Source organism: Bombus terrestris, chromosome 9 (assembly GCF_910591885.1).
Source record: "Bombus terrestris chromosome 9, iyBomTerr1.2, whole genome shotgun sequence".
Classification (NCBI taxonomy): Eukaryota; Metazoa; Arthropoda; class Insecta; order Hymenoptera; family Apidae; genus Bombus; species Bombus terrestris.
In genome coordinates, this window is record NC_063277.1 from 6,765,075 (window position 1) to 6,784,974 (window position 19,900).

Below are 19,900 nucleotides of genomic sequence, written 5' to 3' on the forward strand. Positions count from 1 at the left end.
GCCGGTGGAACGAGTCTCTATGTAAACCCCACGTTTTTAGCTAAGTCCATAAAAATATGGAACTGCATAAAAATCCGCATTCTGTTACTATATAAACGCGCGCATTCAGAACATTTAGCAATAAAAATACAAAATAACAAAAAGAAACGCATAAAAATTAATCAATAAATATTCTACGCTTTCCAAAGTCAGATCCACTTTAGATGCGCAGTGCCACACGTGGTTGCGCGCGTTCGAATCCAGGCTCCATCTTGAACGATAACACGCGGATGTTATCTTGCGCCGAATTGTACAAACACAATAGTGGTCGATAAATCAGGGAAAATAGGTAATTTACATGCGTTTATTTTGGAAAGAATATTGCAATAATCTTTCTATGGGATATGATGGGACCATTGTAAAACTTGAGCGCGTTCTTACGCGGTCTTACGAGATCTTGCGCGATCTTACGTGAATTTGCACGATCTTGCGTAATATTACACAAATTCCCTAGGGTTCGTATAGTTTTGCGTGATTTCGAGAAGTAACATAACGCGTTTAATAGCTTTTTAACTATGCTTTCAGTAAATCAGAAGCCCGGCAGATACAGTGAGCGTTGAAGCGCGGTCGAGCTTCACGCCTCGGTCGTGATTGATTCTCGCTACAAGTAGCAGCCATTGGTGATTGACATCCCACACATTTAAGCATTTCTTATAGCAAGTATAGTAACATACTTTCTAGAAAGATACTGGCTATAAATAAATACACATCGTGATCATTTAAATGAAATAAGATCGAATTCGCAATTTACCTATTTCATAATATTTCGAAACGAATCGAATACAGTCGAAACGAATTCTATCCTACTTTTGCAAATATTAATTTACTCTCTCATTGTATCTTCCATATATTTATTCGCTGTTAATATTTCGAAGAGTTATAATAACTTTTTAATGATTAATAATTAATCTCATTTCTGAACATCTATTTGCCAGTTAATATCTGAAACTTCCTGCACCATAATTTATTAGCTATTGATATTAACGTATTGACGAGTGACAAGCTCTATTGCACAAGCAGTTCTTACAATTTTATAATTTTACATAGAACATAAAACCCTCAACAAAATAACAGTATCTTTGTTAGTAAATTTGTTACTATATGTTATAGAGTTAATTTATTAACTCGACCTTTGTGACTTGTAAAAATTTCGCTAATAGGATTAATTGAATTGTGCAAGAAGACATTTGAGCTGCAGCATATATAGCGTGCTTTACACGTAAACGTTTTGTTTATATGCACCGGCTCGACACGCTGGATGAACTATTACAGTCGCTTAGTATGTGTAACATACATATTGTGCAATAGCCAGTAGTCGCGGCCGTCAGTGATCAACACGTGAGTCCGGCCAGTAGTGATGATCATTGATGGCCGCGGCAGCTGACCAAGATTACCGCCAGCCTGAGTAAACTTCTTACTACCTTGAATTTTTACTTATTGCACAGACATATGTGTTTATATTTGCATCTTCATAAACATGTAATACACGCAAGACACATGGCAAACAGAAGATGACAGAAGAAAATTGAAAATAAGCATGTTATGAGTATTATAATAATAACTTTTATACTAAACATTTTCTAGACATTTTACCATGTTATTCTAGAATATACGTATTATATCCATTCATTGTTTTTGTCAAATGTAATTCCATTTTCGACTTTTTTTTGCCCATCGCTAATTAATATTGATAGACAAAAGGAGTGTAATTTGCAATAAAAACTATTCTTTAAGTACAATGATACTGTTGTTTCTATGTTATTTGATATGGTAAACAAAAACAACGATGCAAATAGTTCTATGAAGCGGTAATAAATAGATATACTTTGACATTCAGAAAGGACAGACAACGGCGTATTTTAAAATTAAGTCGCAATTTTCCTTGATTACCTACTACGCAAGAACTGGAAGTGCAAATGGGTTAAGTGTTGGCAACGAATATTTCGTAACACAAGTCAGGATAACTCATTGACACGAATACCAAATACATGGAAACTATTTAACCTGTAACGTCTTCTTTGACTTTGTTTAGAAATAGAGAATCTCTATTCTAATATGTTTAGAGGGCAAACTAATAAACCGTGTCTATCTTAATTAAGAATATATCCTCAGCCAGAATATTCAAAAAAACGAAAGCAGATACTTGATCGACCAAATAACAATTCATAAGAGGAAAAGGGAAACTGAGATGGAAAGAAACGAATTTCAAAAACAAAACGCCGAATGAACCACATCCGAATTTAGTATTTCTATTAGAGTCATGAACGAAGCTTGGGAGAAAACGAAAAAAGAATTGAAGAAAGGAAAAGTATATTCATCTCTATCACCTTCGATTCAAGAATCTATAGCGTTGCAATAGATAAACACAAAAGTGGAATATAAATAATTTCATCCTGAAATGTATGCGACCTATACGTTTAACACATACAATTTAATCTTACGCGTAAGGAAGACAATGATTCTTCAAATTTTGGAAATTCTCTGATCGCAATGAAAAAAGAATCAAATTTAGGACATTAGGGGAATATATAAGTAGTTTAAAAAATACCTATTAAATTAGTTTATAAATTCATGCGGTTCTTTGCCATATAAAGACTTCACTTTTTTCGCGATTACTTAGCATGGCTTAATGAATTACCGCCATTATTTAAACCATTATCCACCATTATCTTCCACCGTTGTTTACAATTTCTTTCCAACGTTTTAATAGTTATTAAATACCTTGCTTAAAGAATTCCATTGTTTCTGACGCAAATCAATCTTCGAGCAATCTTCGGAATTTCACCTTGTTGCTGAAGGAAATTTCATTTAAGGCATTTTAATTTAATCAACTTCGGCATACAGCTGTCTTGCAGTTTGCGTTGGAAAAAATAAGACGAGCTTTCGTAGATAATTTACACATCGTTCCATCATTCGTGACGTTGTTTACGATATTATTCGATCATATTGCAATGTCCAAATATATCAGAAACTTAAACAAACGTTCGAACGCAAAGAAGATATGAAACTTTCATAGATAATAACGTCGTTCTAAACTTGATGTATAATTTTGTACAAATATTTCAACATTAAAAAATATGCAAAAACACGCGAGTAAAATATATAAAGTGAATAAAAGGAACTTATCCGAACTGATAGCAGAATATTGCAGCGCTGTATTTACGATGATAGTGCAAAACGTTTAAGACGTTTCTTTTCACAAGAAAATAGAGATAAAAGCATTGGATGTAGAAAGTAGAGTGAAGGGAATCGTCTTGAAGAAACTTTTTTAAAAGCAGGTTCGACACAAAGTGCTAGGATAGATACATGGCCGTCCTGCTTCCTAGGATCGTCATAAATAGAAACTCCATCATAATGATATCGCGGAGACAAAACCGGTATGCACATAATACACGCCTATGTATGCGCGATTATATGCGCGTTTCACTCGCCACGAGGGTGGATCCCACATTGAATGTAATTGAAGGGAGTGGGTGTGCCTTGGCAACCGCAGTTTATTTGCATTCGCATTGACGCCTGATGCTCGCTGAAGGATAGAACCATATGTACGTGTCGAGGACTGTGAAGACACTAAAATGCCGAACCTCCGGATAGAATTCGAAAATTTTCAACAAATTTCTATTGAATACGATTATCAATTATTTCGATAAGAATGTTCAATAGAAAAAGATTATCGTGACGATTTCTAAGCAACGAGTTTTAATCATATTGTCATTATCCACTTTGGTGAAATAATTTTGATGAAACGATGCAACGTAAAAGTGGTAAAAGTTGCGATGCAATTGGTGGTATGTTGAACGTATTAGGTTGTCCGAAAAGTGTTTTTCTTTCACAAACGTATTTTTTACAACAGTGCACCTTTATACAAACGTGAAACCAAGTCTGTGAAATGTCACGGTGTTTATCTCAACAGAACGAGATGGATCGTACGTAATTCGACAAAATAATATAAAACAAAAAACGTTGTGCGTCTTATTATTTCCTCATAAAACCAAAGAAACTTTTCGGACAACCTAATACTTTGTTCTTCTTTTTGAAGCATCTTCGATTAGATTATGTCCATTTTAATTTGAAGCTTTACATCGATGCTAGAAAATGAGTAGTTGTGAACATCGTGATGTGATATCTTAGGCGTTTACGTTATACGTAGCATAGTCATTAGCATGATCACCTTCTCCTGATAGTTCAAGGCTACTCCTATTTCTTTAAATAGTACCTTACATCTTACGTACAGAAAGGAGTTAATGAGATAGGTTTAGTCAGGCTACATATCGTGAAAGTCTTAAAGGATTTAAAAATTACTTAAAAATTCAGATACATAAATATAAAGTATAGAAAAGAAAAAATTTTACAAATTACCATATTTACTATGTTTTAATGTAAGATATATGGTATGTACACGTAGTGTAATTGAATAATTCGATACTAAAAGCAAATATATGGAGGCGATAGTTCCATATAACGTTCAGTACGATGGACAAGAGACACGTGTATGAAATCGTTCTAACAAATCGACAGTTTTTGATAACTGACATATCGACAGTCCCATTCATCGTACGTCCATTCCTAACAAATAATAGTTTTTGAATTATTATTGAGTGAAGAGTACAATTGAATCAATAACTACGGATTTCATATTAAATATTTTGTCATTTAAATTAGCGCTACTAATATCAAAGTATACAAACATTTACATATAATATAAACTAATGTAAACAGCTTTTTAGTATTGTGAGTACTTTCTTAGTTGCTTGTAAGAGCTTCGAAATTCATTCGAGAACTTGAATGCTTGTTTCATTACAATCGATCGCTCGAATCAAGAACCAGAGCCTAAAAATTACTTCATAGTTGAAGGAAAGATTACACGTACGTCGGCTAAATGAGCTACTAACACCTCGCTTCTGCATACTTAATAACGATTGATGTATCACAAATCCATGACATGGATAGCCAGTATGATTTGAAATCTACTCCTTCCTGAACCTAAATCACTCACATCTGCAGCATCATCATTTTACTAATTCCAAACTAGAAAAGAGGATGGAATGCTGACAGTCTAAAAAGTCTAAAGATCCAGAGATGAAGGATGAAGGACTGATTTGGAAATATTTCACGATCAAAGGAAAACATCCCCTTGTATTCGGAAAAAATACAAACGACGTTTGTACGTTTCTAAACTTTCAATAACAGTCCAATTTTGTTTGGATTAAATATTAAACGAAGGAATTTATATAATCAGAAGTCTATTAATAATATTCCAACATGGGTTACTTGACGGACGCGATATTCTAATTGAAAATTACCTACTAAACTATGGATTTTTATCGATTTACGGGAAAAGGCACATGCATATAATACAGAAAAATGTACAAAATATACAAAGTAGAGTATTAGTTATAATTTTTAATTGATAAAATGGATCTCTATTTTAGTTCTCCCTTATGAATATAAATTTGCATAACAAATAACAAAAAGGTCGGGAATACATCAAGTTCAATTAGGATAATAATCAGTTATCGTTGTAGAAGTGAAAGTGAATAAATTTTAACATTTCAATCCGCCCCGGATAACGATCAATGTATGCACGTTGCATCGAATTAATTTTTTCCTAAGAATGTGGTGAAAGGTAGACAAAAGTTAACACATAATTTGAGGGCCGTGCGCAGAGAATACATAATATGTGTACGTATATATGACATGGAACTGAGAATCGATAAAAAGCTTTGTCGATGCACCAGCATAATAACAGAGTTGCAAGGCAGTGCATGTTCAAGGCAGTATGGCATTGAATTAACGATAAGTATTACGTGACGCTCCTTTTACGCTATGACTGACTGCTAATGTACCAATGACAAATAATTTGATTAATTGGGAAGTTTAAATGGAGAATTTTACTCCGATTCTTACTCCGATTTCGTTAAGGTAACAATACAATTTTTTTAATCTAATGTGATTTTATTACATTTTGATATACGAAGGACCGAATAATATATATTTTACATGTTATGCACTGTAAATCGCAAAGTAGAATAAAAAAGGTAATAACAAGTTAGCGTTAGAGGCTCCGTTTTCGAGGAAAATGGATTCGCAAATCAATCGAGTACACGTGTATGTGATTGATAAGCGGTGTTACGAATTTTATTAATTATACCATTATTGTGACTTTTTGTATAGGATACAAGAGACTTGTCAGAGATGATTGCTATCAATACTTAGTTACTTTCTTTTACTTACAATTTTACTTACTTAGTCGTACTTACGTTAAAACCACGTCAATAAAAGAACGATATTTCAACTACAATAATAAACTGATCTTAGTTGATACATCGATAATTTATTACATTGATTTTATTGATCTTGAACCTTTAAGGACGAATTAATATAAATATCAATAACTCTGACATTGAAGTATGTATAGACCAGTTATGTACTACTAGCAGTCTGTAGTGAAATTCATAACAGCGCTTATCTATAAGTCAAGTGCACGTGTACTGGATTGATCTTTAAATTCATTTTTCTCCAGAGAGAAGCCTGTGATGCAATTTTGTTATTCCTGATTTCCACTTTATTTCCAGCCTTACTAACCATGCTTGTATTACAAATCACGATCTGATTTTACCCCCCACTTGCTTTAATACAGCGACCCCATTATTACTTTAATAATGCTACTCGAGGAAATCACGCATCTCTGCAATACCTTACATGAAGTATAAAAATAATAATCATAATCGTTTTCGACAAATACTCATTTAATATTAATATATTCCGTTCGATTCAGATAAACGAGAAGGAAACAAGGGAACGCTGCCTTTCATGTGAACAATTACAAATATACATACATATCGCGCTTAAGATCTACATACACGATGATTTTAAAAAACTAGGTCCTTATAAGGAGTGATTGTAGATCTCAAGACAGCGGGGAAAGTTTATATACAAAAATATCTTTTGGGACTTACTTTTCAATGTTATAACATAATTTTACGTTAGAAATACACTTGGTAACTGCGTAGAGTAAATGAATCAACTCACGAATCTCTCCTTCTATTAATATCCTATATACATAATACATACATATATTAGGATGAATCACAGCATTACGCTTTGATTCACATAAATCAAACAGTATTTACTAGAATATTATCCTGCTTACCCTGAATATTTAATATTTATTTATACTATTTACTATGAATATTTGATATTTATTTATAGTGTTTAGTACGAATATTTATTTACTTTCGAGTTACACCGCCTTGTTATCTACAATAAAAAATATAACGAATAGTTGAATTAAGAAAAATGTCAATATACATAAGGCTTTTTATAATTCGATAAAACTTAGTGATAGAAGTAAGACATGCGCGTCATCTACTTTAGAAAACGGTGTAGTTGTTGGTTGGAACAGTTCGTTGGTGACGATAAGTTCCAGCTGGATTAAATTAGAGAGAAACCTACCCCGTTGTCTTTTGTAAGACACGTCGCTATTATGTAAGCGGCATAGCTTATATTCGAAGAGAATATAGAAAATGTATCGCGAAGAATATCGCGTGCTTAATAAAGAAAGACACGCGATTCCCCGTTGAATTGACAAGTAAACTCAATTGATCTTCTAACTCTGCGACTTGCTGAGTTGACCATGATATTAGAAGTAACATAACTATGACATAATTTTTAACGCTAAAATTAATCGAATGATCATACTGACACTGGTTAAAGTTCGTAGTACATATAAATTAAATATTAGGTTGTCCGAAAAGTGTCTTTCTTTTAGAGACACGTCTTTTACAACGATGTATCTGTCGAACGTTGTGATCTTTATTTTGATAGAACAAAATGGATCATGCGTAACTCGATAAAATAATATAAAACGGAAAATGTTGTGCATCCATTATTTCCTTATAAAACGAAAAAAACTTTTCGGACGACCTAATACAAGGAGGAAAAATAAATCCTTATATCAAAATTTATTCGATTCATTTATCGTCCAACCTAGAAACATACTTCTTAACGCGACATACATGTATGTGCAATGTACATCTATCGAAATGGGACAAACTATGGAAATTAACTGAAAGCATAAAAATAACAAAGTACCTTCTCCAAAGTAGTGCACACGTTATGTGAATGGAAACTGCAATGATAATTCAAGTCCTAAAGTAGATCTGTGTTACGTACCTACTGCAAAGCTAAAACTTCCAACCAACAAACATAATCACAGTGTAACTAATTCGAGTTTTAAAAGTTTCAGAAATATCACATATTGAAGAAGATTGCTAACCAGAGAGATCACTTTGCTATGATCATTTTTCTTTTCAAATAAAAATTAATAATTTCTATTTCATATATAATATATAAATTTACTAAACAAGATTAATGATAAGAAAAATTTAGTTCCCATAATAAATTTTTAGCCAATTGAAATATGATTTAATGTTATTAATATTAATTTTTAAATTAATAGAATTTAATTTTGTTTATTATCGATATATGCTTGATTATTAGAACACGAATTATTTAGAAACTAATTATATATTGAAATTTCTAATTACGAAGATATTCAGAGACGTACGGATTAATCAGATACACTATTTTAAATTGGAAATTTAAGAATATATAAATCATTGATTCTTGTTGTACACCCTAGCAATGTTTTAATTCAAATTGGATCGAATTTTCACACCTCATTCTTTTTTTACAATGGATTAATTTTCGTTTTGAGCCTGTTATCCCGCAAAGTTATAATTAACACAACCAGTAATTATAAATAACTATTCTACGAAGCATTTGTTCAATGTTCCAATACTTTTACCCATCAACTTGTTATCTTCCCAATTAAGGAAGTTTCTCAAATTTACTTTTTATGTTTACGTACTAAAGAACCCCCACAAATACAAAATTATAAAAATAAAAAGGATTAATATATAATAGCATATCATCCAAACTAAAATGTTTAAAATTTTACGATAACAAAATTATTATGATACAAAAATTACTAAAAATATTCGACAAGTTTAAAACAAATATAAGTTGATCGAAGTTATTGTTAATGAAACACCTGTCTAGCATATCCATCAACGCATACTACGTTAAAATTTTGATTTTCGCTTTATAATGTCGATTGCGAATTAATATTTTTTCGCTTGGAATCGAGACAAATAAAACGAAGAGGATAGAATCGTGAAGCTTCGAAAAAAGCTAGAAACACGCCCCACAGGATAAAGCACGCACTGCGTAGAAACTACCCCTCTACTTCAGTCAACGACGTGCTGGTTCCACGAACGAAAACTGGGTCACCAGCTACGATACTCGAGCTAACTCGTGCTGTGAACTCACTTTCTGTACATGGCGTTATATGCACATGTATACCCATCTATCTACATAATATAATATAGCTGCGCGTAGATGTTATAATAATTTTTCCTCTTTCTATAGACAGTTTCTAGGCAAACACATGGTATATACTCAGCGATAGAATCATCGATACAATCTTCCTACGATCGATCACTAATGAGATAAGCAGCAAACGGAAACAAGGCGAAAGCATAGGAAATTGTGATCGAACAACATTGATCTAATAGTAAAATATTTTAGATTAATTGTGTACTGTAATATTTAAACGATATCAAAACGTTATATTTTATTGTAATTTACTTGAATTATTATTCAACTCTTTCTTGTAATTTAAAAAAATATATTATTTAATTGTAATAGACAATGTTTAAATTACGCTTTAAATTAGAATTATTTTATAATCGATATTTACGTTAGTCTACCATGTACGTAGTCTGTTTCAACGATACAATAGAAGAAAGTATATTTTACCTAGTAAAAGTTGATTCATAACGTGAAACATTCACAATGACGAATAAAAATTAGCCCCCGCCATCGATCGTTTTTTGACAGACACTTATACATAGATACCATGAAATATAAATTGAAGAGTGATATTATACCGAATTTAGTTTGCAATTGATAAATCGATCTTGATCTAAAATACGTAAACTTTCAACAAATTCCAAAGCTATAATATTCTTTTTCTTTCTACAAAGAATTCCAATACTTGTAATATGTAATGACCGTAAACATAATCTTTCGAAACTAGAAGAGGAGCTAGAGTTTGGCCCACTAACACGTTTGCGTTTGTGATCGATCGCTTTTCACTTTCTTCTTAAAAGCACAGTCATGGCAAAAGCAGAACCTTTATCAGATAAAAGCAGCCTTATAAAGTATGCCTAATTCGTACTTTAACCCTCCGTGTCATAGATTATATCTCACACAGACGATCGAAACATCGTGTCGCGTCTGGTAGAATACTTCAATTCCCGATCGATCTATACTATTTTTCTCGAAGACTAACAACAACTGCGTATAATCCAGTGAAAAATTAAAAACCAGCGTAATTCTACAGAAATACAGAAATATATATTTAAATATGATTTATGCCGATGACGACAGAATTCATCGAGATCAATCGCGTCAGACTACCAAGTAAACGTAAGCAGAATGAAGAAACGTATATTAATGGAACAAATCATAGTGTATTCGTAATATTTCTGGGTCATTTATTACTCGTAATAATCTGGATCGTTTAAAATTCAATGATGCAATAAGTAATCTTAGAAAATTGGAACCATCTACACAAAACATCGCAAAAATTAGATTTCAAATTATCGCTAAATGAAACTTGCAAAAGTAAGAACAAACAAGAAAAATTAAAAAACAATTGTGCTTACTTATTTGCGAATCTCTCTCTCTCTCTCTCTCTCTCTCTCTCCTTCTCACCTTCTCCCTTTTACCCATTTTCTTTGCTCGTTCACTCTCTCCCTCTCTCTCCCTCCCTCTCATTCCAAAGTTAACCAGAATAACCAAAGATACGAGAACGCAAAAGATACGCGTGCTTACAGGGAGTAAAGGCAAAGGCAGAGAAAGATTAACGGGTGAAGAGTAACTTACCAAAATACGTCCAGTGGTGGTCTGTCCAGAAATCAGTTCACCGGCCCAGTCTTTGGCCTCGGTCATAAAAGTCCCCTCGAACTCCTTGCCCTGGCGGCTCGTCTTTTGCTCTTTCTGTTTCGGGTCATTTGGGGCGAACTCGGGTTCCTTGCGACAGCAGAGGAAGGCGAACGCACGCCAGAGGAGTACGATCAGCAGCCCGGCAAGGAAAGTGAAGATGCTCGACAGCAGGAAGCACCACCATTTCCGTTCCTTCAGGCAGTCGTCTACCGGGGGCTGCTCGGTCGTCTCTTCGGTCGTCATTACGGTGGATCTCTGCTGCCCCCGGATCACACATTCACCGGCAGCTATCACAAACGGCGGCCAACGGGGCGCTCCTTATACGCTTCATAATTTCCTGCTGCAACTCTGCACGCCTCGCGCTTCGTTGCAGCTTTCAACCACGAACTAGCTTCGCGCAGTTTGCGCCCACTCACCACTACTACTACCAATACCACCACCACCACCTCCACCACTACCAATAATACCACCACTACTACCACCGAACAACTAACCAACCTTTCTTTTTTTTCCTCTCTTTTTCTTCTCCTATTTTCTTCTCCCTTAATTTTAATATCGTTTTCGCTTATACTAACTGTTCGCTTCTTTCTCCTTCTTTCTCTTCTTCCTCTTCTTCCTTCTTCCTTTTCCTCCTTTTCCTCTTCTTTCTCCTCTTCTTCTTTTTTTTGTTTATGCACGCACGCCGCACGCACGCACGACGCACGATGCACGCACGATGCACGATGCACGCACGATGCACGCACGCACCGATCACCACCCACCCACCCACCCCCGTAACACACTTACTCTCTTCGGAATTATCTTCACCGGTTACCAAAGCCTACCAATCCTGATTCTATCGCCGCTTCTACTGCCACTGCTACTGCCACCTGATTCTACTGGCTACTTCTACCGTTGCTCTATACTCCCCCTCTCTCTTCACTGAGCTTTCCCTATATGTAATCTCCTGTCCTCTTGTTCCTCTCCTCTTCGACACAAATCCTTCTCTTCTTCCTTATCGCGTTCGTCACACTCGTTTCTCCCTTTTCGTTTTTCTTTCCCACTTCACAACACTCTCTATCTCAGTCTTATCTCTCACTTTTCTATTCTTTCCCTTGCGATCTCGTCCGCTTTTCTCGGCTCCTCGTTTCGTTCGTCCCGGTTTCAGCTGTCCTTTCCCTGTTGCGAGAATGATGGATCGACCGATCGCGACGCTAATTTTCTACATTCGAGTCGCCTGGCCGACTCTCGTCTTGCGCTTCTTCTCTCCGTATCACTGGACCAATGAAAGCTTTCGATCTTTGTCTACTCTCGATCGACTAGCCCCGATTAGTCAGTCCCTTCGCTCGTCGAGATTCTCCAGGCGTACATATCATTCCTCTCTCTCTCTCTCTCACACACACACACACTCTCTCTCTCTAACTCTCTGTCTCTGTCCCACTCTCCTCTCTCTCTCTCTCTCTCTCTCTCTTTGCCTCTGTGCCCGTCGATTGTTCTCTCCTCGAACTAAGATTCGGGAGACTATTTTCGAGAACTATCCAGCGCGTTTATCGCGACCGAATATCAGTGAAAATCGGTCTCGACACGCTCAGCGGCAGCTGATGCCGCCGCCGTCGCCGCTGATGCTGCAGGTAGTTCCAATCTCGAAAGAGGGAGAAACAGAAAACAAGAAAACAACCCACTGACACCACTACGATGATATATACATACGCGTGCGTCCACGTATATACACATACGTGCGTGCGTGTGGTTCGATGTTTAACTGTATTTCAACGCGTGTATATCTTTTATATTAAATTAACCTGTATGTGTATATATGTATGTGCAATATTAATTACATGTGTGCGTATCAGCCTGTATATATGTGTATATTTGATTTGTATCACATATGTATAATCATATACATGACATATGTACAAGTGTATCTGCGTAAGTGCGAATGTAAGCGCGCGCGCGCGTATGTACGTGTATATACTTATAAGTAAATGTTTATGATACGTAGTATGTGTATGTAGGCGCGCGCGCGTGTACGTGTCTACATTTATATAGAAATACATATATGCAAATAATTTTTAATTGGTATCATTTGTGTTATATGCCTTATACGTGTATATAATTATGCGCGCGCGCGCGCGTATATACTTACAAGTGTTCGCGTGTATCACGTATATGTGTAAGTGTATAGTTTGTTGGTGTATGTGTAATTATATGTATATATGAAGAAATACGTATATAATATGTATATATACTTGTATTTTACGTGTAAATATTATATAGTAAACCCAGATCCATGGATCGTACGCGACGAAACGCGCTTTCGATCACAACGACACGGAAAACTGATCTATCTGTACGCGTGTCCCGCTTTCTTAACCTACTCGACTGTACCACCGACGACGACGACGACGACGACGGCGATGAGGACGACCGAGTGTCCCAACGACCATACCACCGCTCCGCAGCAATCAATACGCAACAATGGACCGGGACCAATAAGCTCAGAGCTTTTCCTGACGTAGACGCACGCTCCGTTGCTACACTCTATTCCCCACCATCTCTTCTGCTCTACTAACCGAGCTTACCGCCAGAGGACGCCACATCGAACACCGCTGCGCCAAAACAGATCTAACCCCTGTCACAGCAACTTCTAGTTCACTAAATTATTCGGTTCCCGCTACTATTGCGTACATATTTTTCCTACTTTACGTTATTCTTGATATGTAACTTTGTACTCCAAACTTTTCATTTTGATATTTCATTTTTGGTTTTGGAATATCTGCATAATTATGCTGTTATGAAAATTTTATTACATGACTGCGTCTCTTCGTGTGTAGAACTTTCGTCGAATATCAAAGGATTAACTTATCGCACATTTATTGATGAATCTGTCTGATTGCAATAGTAACGAAGTCGATTGCAATATTTGTTAGAGTACTTCGCGTAGTCACAATTTTTTTATTACGTTTCTTCTATTCCTCTCAAATTTTACACTGGAATCTTTATTTCTATGTATTTCTATTAGATTAGATTATTAAACATCTTTTTTCATTTTTAAGGTTAAACTTTTTAAGGAAATGTTTATATATATGTAATAACTGAAAATGAAAGAAAATATGTTATTATATATAACTGTAATGAAAAGAATGAAACAAAATAAAAAATAATAACAAACATGTAAAAACATTAAATAGTATGAAATATAGTCAAACTTCTATTTATATATAAATATAATTGTAAATTCTGAGAAAATATTTTTTGAATTAAAGGCAAATAAACTAAATATATATTGTATAACAGTTCTTTCTTACTCCTCACAAGATATACTAATACAATCCGAAATAATTTTGAAACATGATATATATATAAATACTGATATTGCTATATAATGACAGAAGTACAATTGTATTTTTGTTACTGATATATTTTTCTAATATACATTAATTATTATAATATATTATATTTTATTAATATATTATATTTATTATAATGTATTATATTTTATTGTATAATATTCCTAATAAAGGTAGAACATAAATAATAATATTTATCATTTATATAACTTTTATCGTGTATATTTACTATTTACATTTTCCACATAAGATAGCGTGATAATCTCCATAGTACCCAATCGATGGTAGTGAACAATCGACATACAGGTTATGAACCGAATTTTAAAAACTTCTATCGAACAAACAAAAAGTAAACTGAAGAAAGTATGTACAATTGTGCATGTATATATTGTATACTGCACGTATTGTTGTATATTGTTACGCTGAAAACTTTAAAATAAAGCAAAATAGGAATAATTCAAAAGTAACAGAAACACATAAATTTAAAAAAATGTCAGAAGAAAAGTCTGAAAGGTATCTATAAAGCGCTCATATTCATATACATATAATGCCTACCAAAATTATATAAACAATATGTTTGTAACATTAATAATAGATTTTCTGTAAGCTTGATTCAATTTAGAAATATTTATTTAAAGTCCACATGATAAAACAAATATTTTTGAGGTTATGAACTGAATAAGGTTATAACTGTTTTTAAGTTACATACAAACGTATTTTTTGTAGTCCAATCGATAAAGTAGAAGGGGCACAACTTGAGTCCACTGATGACAAGTTAAAATCAAAGAGCGATGATAAAAGTAAACAAAAAAATAAACCAGAAGAAAACACTGAGAAACCTAATGGCCGAGCAAATAACAATGAAGCTGGAAATTGTTATTGGTAATTTATTAAAGTTTATGTTAAAGTAGATTATATAAAAAACACAAGTATCAATGATTTACAAGTTTATACTCTTTTAGCGCAAAGGAAAGAAATCTTAACATTATAGAGCTATTATGTGCTAGTTGTTCAAGATGGTTTCATGAATCTTGCATTGGTTATCAACTGGGTAAATTGGTACCCTTTATGATGAATTATATATTTATGTGCAAGAATTGTTCTCCAACCGGTTTAGAGAGTTTCAAAAAAAACCAAGCACGTAAGAATACATTTGAATATTAACCATATTTTATGATACATAATTTGATATCTGAGTTGTAACTTAAACACTTAAAAGAATATGATCTTTCTAGCATTTCCACAAATGTGTGTAACAGCAATAGCAAATTTACTACAAATGTCGCAAAAAGAAAATGAACAAAAAACATTTTTTCATAAGGATAAAGATATTATTCCTTTCATTGAATGTCATTGGGACAGCATGACCACAATGCCACGTAGAGTAACTCAATCTTGGCATGCAACAGTAAGTCAAATCTACAACTAAATAATTTAATTATTTGAATATAAGTATAAAAATAAATACTTTTTTTACTTTTGAGATTGAGTATAAATGAGATGAAAATTTACTATTATACATTCCTTAAAATTATTTAGAAGTTATTTTATATACAAAAATGAAAATGACTAATATTTTAATGTACATAACATAGATACATAGAGCATTGCTGAAAGATGTTGGAACATTATTCACTATTGATGAAAACAGTTCAGATGGTCAGTTATTTGGGCTTATATGTTCAGATCTCCAAATGATTAAGCCAAATTATGAAGCAATGATTAAAGGTGGTCATTTGAAAGTAACTGAAATGGGTGTTCAACATGTTGGTAAGTTTAATTATCAATCATGGGTTATATACTAGAAAATATACATACCAAAAAATATAGCTATATTAATAAATTTATTTAATATTATAATTACTATTATGTTTATTAAATTGCTGTATATTTGATTTCTAGTAATGTATTAATATCCGTTTTTATCAGTAAATTCTTAATAGTTAGTTTTTCTCTTTTTTGTTTTAGTTACTTCTTATCTTATCAAGATATTAATCAGTCTCATGATATCATACAACAACCTGCTTAATTGCAGAATATCTATGACTTGAATAGGTTAAGCTACTTAGTAAATTTTATATTGTGATTTTTGTGTTTTTAATATATATTAAAAGATTGTTGTATTTTGAACCATTAGTTTCATTAAGAAAAAATTGAATAGTTAAAATCATATGTAGTCTTATTTTATCTTATTTTTTTATGCAGTTTTATATATTTGATAATGATACATTGAAAATTGAAAGTTATTAAAGTGATTAATAAATATAACTATGGCATATACAGTACCACTTAGTGGAGGTTTTCGTGGTCGCAATGCAAAACGTAAGTTTCCTGGAGAAGGAACAGGTGCAGGACCTGGCAAAAAAGGTAGAGGTTCTGATATGACAGCCCCTAAATTACCTGCTCATGGATATCCTCTTGAGCATCCTTTCAATAAGGATGGTTATCGATATATCCTTGCTGAACCCGACCCTCATGCTCCCTTCAGACAGGTTTGCCATCATAGTATATATTTTACAATTTTAGTATATTATGAAATTTATCAACATTATTTAACAGGAATTTGATGAAAGTAGCGATTGGGCTGGAAAACCTATTCCTGGTTGGCTGTACAGAGCCTTGAGTCCAAGTACAGTTTTACTTGCTTTGCATGATCGAGCACCACAGCTTAGGATTTCAGAAGACAGGCTAGCAGTAACTGGAGAAAAAGGCTATTGCATGGTCAGAGCAACTCATAGTATGTCAAAATCATGATCTACTATATCAGATGTCCATTAATTGCATCAATAAGTATACATTAAATCATTTGGTATCCTTCTATATTTTATATATTACACACATTGCTTACTTACTCTTTAGATGTAAGTAGAGGTACATGGTACTGGGAAGCAACTATTGAAGAAATGCCAGAAGGATCAGCTACAAGGTTAGGATGGGGTCAAGAATATGCTAATTTACAAGCTCCGCTTGGTTATGATAAATTTGGATATTCTTGGAGATCTAGGTATGGTCTAATAAAACAACTTCAATATAGAATGGTATTTGTTATTCAAAAAATAAATACATAATTATAATTATTGATAGAAAAGGTACACGATTTCATGAAAGTAAAGGTAAACATTACAGTAATGGTTATGGAGAAGGAGATACATTAGGATTTCTGGTAATTTTACCTGATACACACGATGCTTCACATTTACCAAACACCTACAAGGATCGGGTAAGGACTAAATGTAAGTTTGTTTATTATATTTTCATACGCGTTTTATAAATTAATTGATTATAAATTAGCCCTTAGTAAAATTTAAAAGTCATCTGTATTATGAAGAAAAAGATCAAGTACCTGAAGCACTTAAGGCTCTCAAACCATTAGAAGGAAGCAAAATTATATTTTACAAAAATGGAGTAAATCAAGGTGAAGCATTCATCGATATCAATAAAGGAGCTTACTATCCCACAGTTTCTATTCATAAAAGTGCTACGGTTTCTGTTAATTTTGGACCCAATTTTAAATGTCCTCCTGGAGATATTACGTTTAGAGGGGTATGTACTATATTGATAAAAACAAAATAAAACAATGAAAATTAGGGTTTACGTTTATCAGAACAATTTTTCACGAATCGTTTATATTTTGTAGATGCATGATAGGGCAGAAGAAGCAATAGCAGAACAATCCATGGCTGATATACTTTATTTCACTGAAAATGAGGGAAAATTGAGACTGGATACTTTTGCTTTATGACATTAATGTAACTTTTTTTTTTTAATTACTTTCAGTTCTGATTAAGTATTATTAATAATTATATTAGTATGTATTTTAAAGCTTACATTTATCTTATTTTAACTTCCTTAATTGCATACAATTATCACATAAATTAGAACCTCAGGAAACACATCTAATACGGAGATATTACGTGTGCGCGATTTGAAGTTCGAATATTGGTATAATCAGATATCCTTTCTGATATAAATATGCGATCTTTAAACTTTAAAAGTTCATTTTCCAAAACCCCCTCTACAAGTTGGACTTGGAGTTACAGTACTTTTCTCTTTCCATTGATCAGGTGTTTTGGCCTTTGTAAATAAATAGTAAACATTTACGTATATTCAAATTTTACCATATTAAACTTTTTACATTATATTAAAATATTTTTATAATAATACTTACTATAATTGATAATGCATGCACGCTACCTTCTAACTCTGATTGTAATAACTTATTTATCATTCGGTGGCGCTAAATCGATAAAATTAAACTTTTAGTATACAGTATACAGTAATGGTACATAAAAAGTGATAAGCATGCACAGTTCTCGTCATTTTAAAAATATAGTTTATGAAAATAAACGTATTAGCCTAATGATAAAATTTAAAATCTCTTATTTTAAATATTTGATTGAAAATTTTATTACATTTAAAATTCTCACCTTAATTAATGGTATATCTTTGAACTTGTCAGAAACAGCAATTACTTTAAAGTGCGTTTCAGATCCTTTAGGAACATTGTGCATATAAGACTCATTTATAATTTCAATATAAGATGGATTTAAAGAATCTATCAATTTTTTTTTTATAGAAAATTCTACAGAATTATTTTGTATTGCGCTACACATTTTTGATACTAAGAATGTGTTCCTGTAGCCTACAAATACAATTGTATGTACAGTTTAAAGCAAAACATCATTTTTATATTATATATAGAAAATAATTTTGTAATCAATAATCAAAATATTGTATTTGTAACCATGAATGAATTTGGTAATAGCATTAAAAAAAGTAATATAATAAAGTGAAACATAACCTCTATTTGTATAAATCAATATACTACAAGTATGAAAAAATATAGACTGATGATATTACTGTATCATACAACGTATCACTTACTTCTTCGTAATATTACTGTTGTGTTATACATTTACCGAATTCTACTCCTGTGAACAAAGAAATTATTAGAATCTTTTTAGTAATGATCACGTGCTATAATCACATGAGGACAGTAAATGTTTAATCAGCCATATATATGTATATGCTTCAAAATAACATGTGTATAAATGCAATGTTTTAAATGCAGATATTATACTGTATTTATTATTCTATCAGCATAGTAAATAGTAATATCATAGAATATAATACTTATAATAAAACATTTCCTTATATACAATAGGACATGTCAAATAAATATTATAGTTTCTAAAAAATTGTTGAGTTACATATTCTTTCCAAAGCTTCAGTATTTGTATAAATCATCTTTTATTCGTTTTATACTGTTGAATACGATTCCTATGTAGAATATTGATTTTTACCGTAAAATACACTGTGCAGAATAATTTACATATATAATGCCTTATACCAATTAAAAGACAGATATTGATTTAGTTATATTTTAATACTATCAAAGAGAAATCTAATACTACATTTCTGTCTTCTTTTTTATTTTCACATTTGAAGAAAAAGTATCGTATATTAAAAATATATCTATTTCGATATCGATCTGTTATCTATTTCTTATCTGTCATTGA

General features: G+C 32.8%; 3 protein-coding genes across 54 annotated transcripts in view; 1 reads left to right on the forward strand and 2 right to left on the reverse strand.

Annotated features, from left to right (window-relative positions):
- Nucleotides 1-11,763, reverse strand: part of LOC100650043 (calcium-activated potassium channel slowpoke) — a 105,842-nt gene extending 94,079 nt beyond the window's left edge. For 24 of the 50 annotated variants that reach the window (XM_048408746.1, XM_048408765.1, XM_048408774.1 and 21 more), the window contains exon 1: nt 10,993-11,762. In XM_048408746.1, the coding sequence (XP_048264703.1) occupies nt 10,993-11,295 (303 nt within the window). In that variant the 5' untranslated portion in view covers nt 11,296-11,762. Of the gene's footprint in view, nt 1-10,992 lie in introns of all 50 variants that reach the window. The other 26 variants (XM_012311916.3, XM_048408776.1, XM_048408775.1 and 23 more) reach the window with 3 other exon arrangements.
- A 2,886-nt stretch (nt 11,764-14,649) lies between these two features.
- On the forward strand, nt 14,650-18,203 carry LOC100645379 (set1/Ash2 histone methyltransferase complex subunit ASH2). Of its 2 annotated transcripts, XM_003397655.4 has the most exons (11): nt 14,650-14,894; nt 15,108-15,263; nt 15,344-15,522; nt 15,617-15,789; nt 15,977-16,151; nt 16,665-16,873; nt 16,941-17,118; nt 17,241-17,385; nt 17,466-17,601; nt 17,673-17,924; nt 18,019-18,203. In XM_003397655.4, exons 1-11 carry the CDS (start codon nt 14,761-14,763, stop codon nt 18,121-18,123), a joined length of 1,842 nt encoding a protein of 613 aa, XP_003397703.2. In that variant the 5' UTR covers nt 14,650-14,760; the 3' UTR covers nt 18,124-18,203. The 2 variants fall into 2 exon arrangements, with proteins under 2 accessions (XP_003397703.2, XP_020720142.2); XM_020864483.2 differs by lacking the exon at nt 18,019-18,203 and having other exon boundaries at nt 17,466-17,614; nt 17,673-17,767.
- Nucleotides 17,411-19,407, reverse strand: LOC100645495 (bolA-like protein DDB_G0274169). 2 transcript variants are annotated; one of them, XR_007225138.1, is made up of 5 exons: nt 19,266-19,407; nt 18,809-19,023; nt 18,550-18,618; nt 18,210-18,455; nt 17,411-18,079 (listed from the first exon to the last, which is right to left on the reverse strand). XR_007225138.1 is itself a non-coding variant. In XM_003397656.4 (4 exons), the coding sequence occupies exons 1-4, from the start codon at nt 19,294-19,296 to the stop codon at nt 18,378-18,380; spliced, it is 393 nt and encodes a 130-aa protein (XP_003397704.1). In that variant the 5' UTR covers nt 19,297-19,407; the 3' UTR covers nt 18,055-18,377. The 2 variants fall into 2 exon arrangements, 1 of the variants encoding a protein (XP_003397704.1); XM_003397656.4 differs by having other exon boundaries at nt 18,055-18,455.
- Nucleotides 19,408-19,900: the final 493 nt, after the last annotated feature.

Coding starts and splice junctions, on each gene's coding strand:
- LOC100645379 (XM_003397655.4), top strand. CDS start 14,761: ATGTATATATTGTATACTGCACGTATTGTTGTATATTGTTACGCTGAA. Junction 16,152..16,664: donor AATGGGTGTTCAACATGTTG/GTAAGTTTAATT, acceptor TGGCATATACAG/TACCACTTAGTGGAGGTTTT. Junction 17,386..17,465: donor GGATATTCTTGGAGATCTAG/GTATGGTCTAAT, acceptor AATTATTGATAG/AAAAGGTACACGATTTCATG.
- LOC100645495 (XM_003397656.4), bottom strand. CDS start 19,296: ATGTATAACACAACAGTAATATTACGAAGAA. Junction 19,024..19,265: donor AACAGTAATATTACGAAGAA/GTAAGTGATACG, acceptor TTGTATTTGTAG/GCTACAGGAACACATTCTTA. Junction 18,619..18,808: donor AAGATATACCATTAATTAAG/GTGAGAATTTTA, acceptor TTATCGATTTAG/CGCCACCGAATGATAAATAA.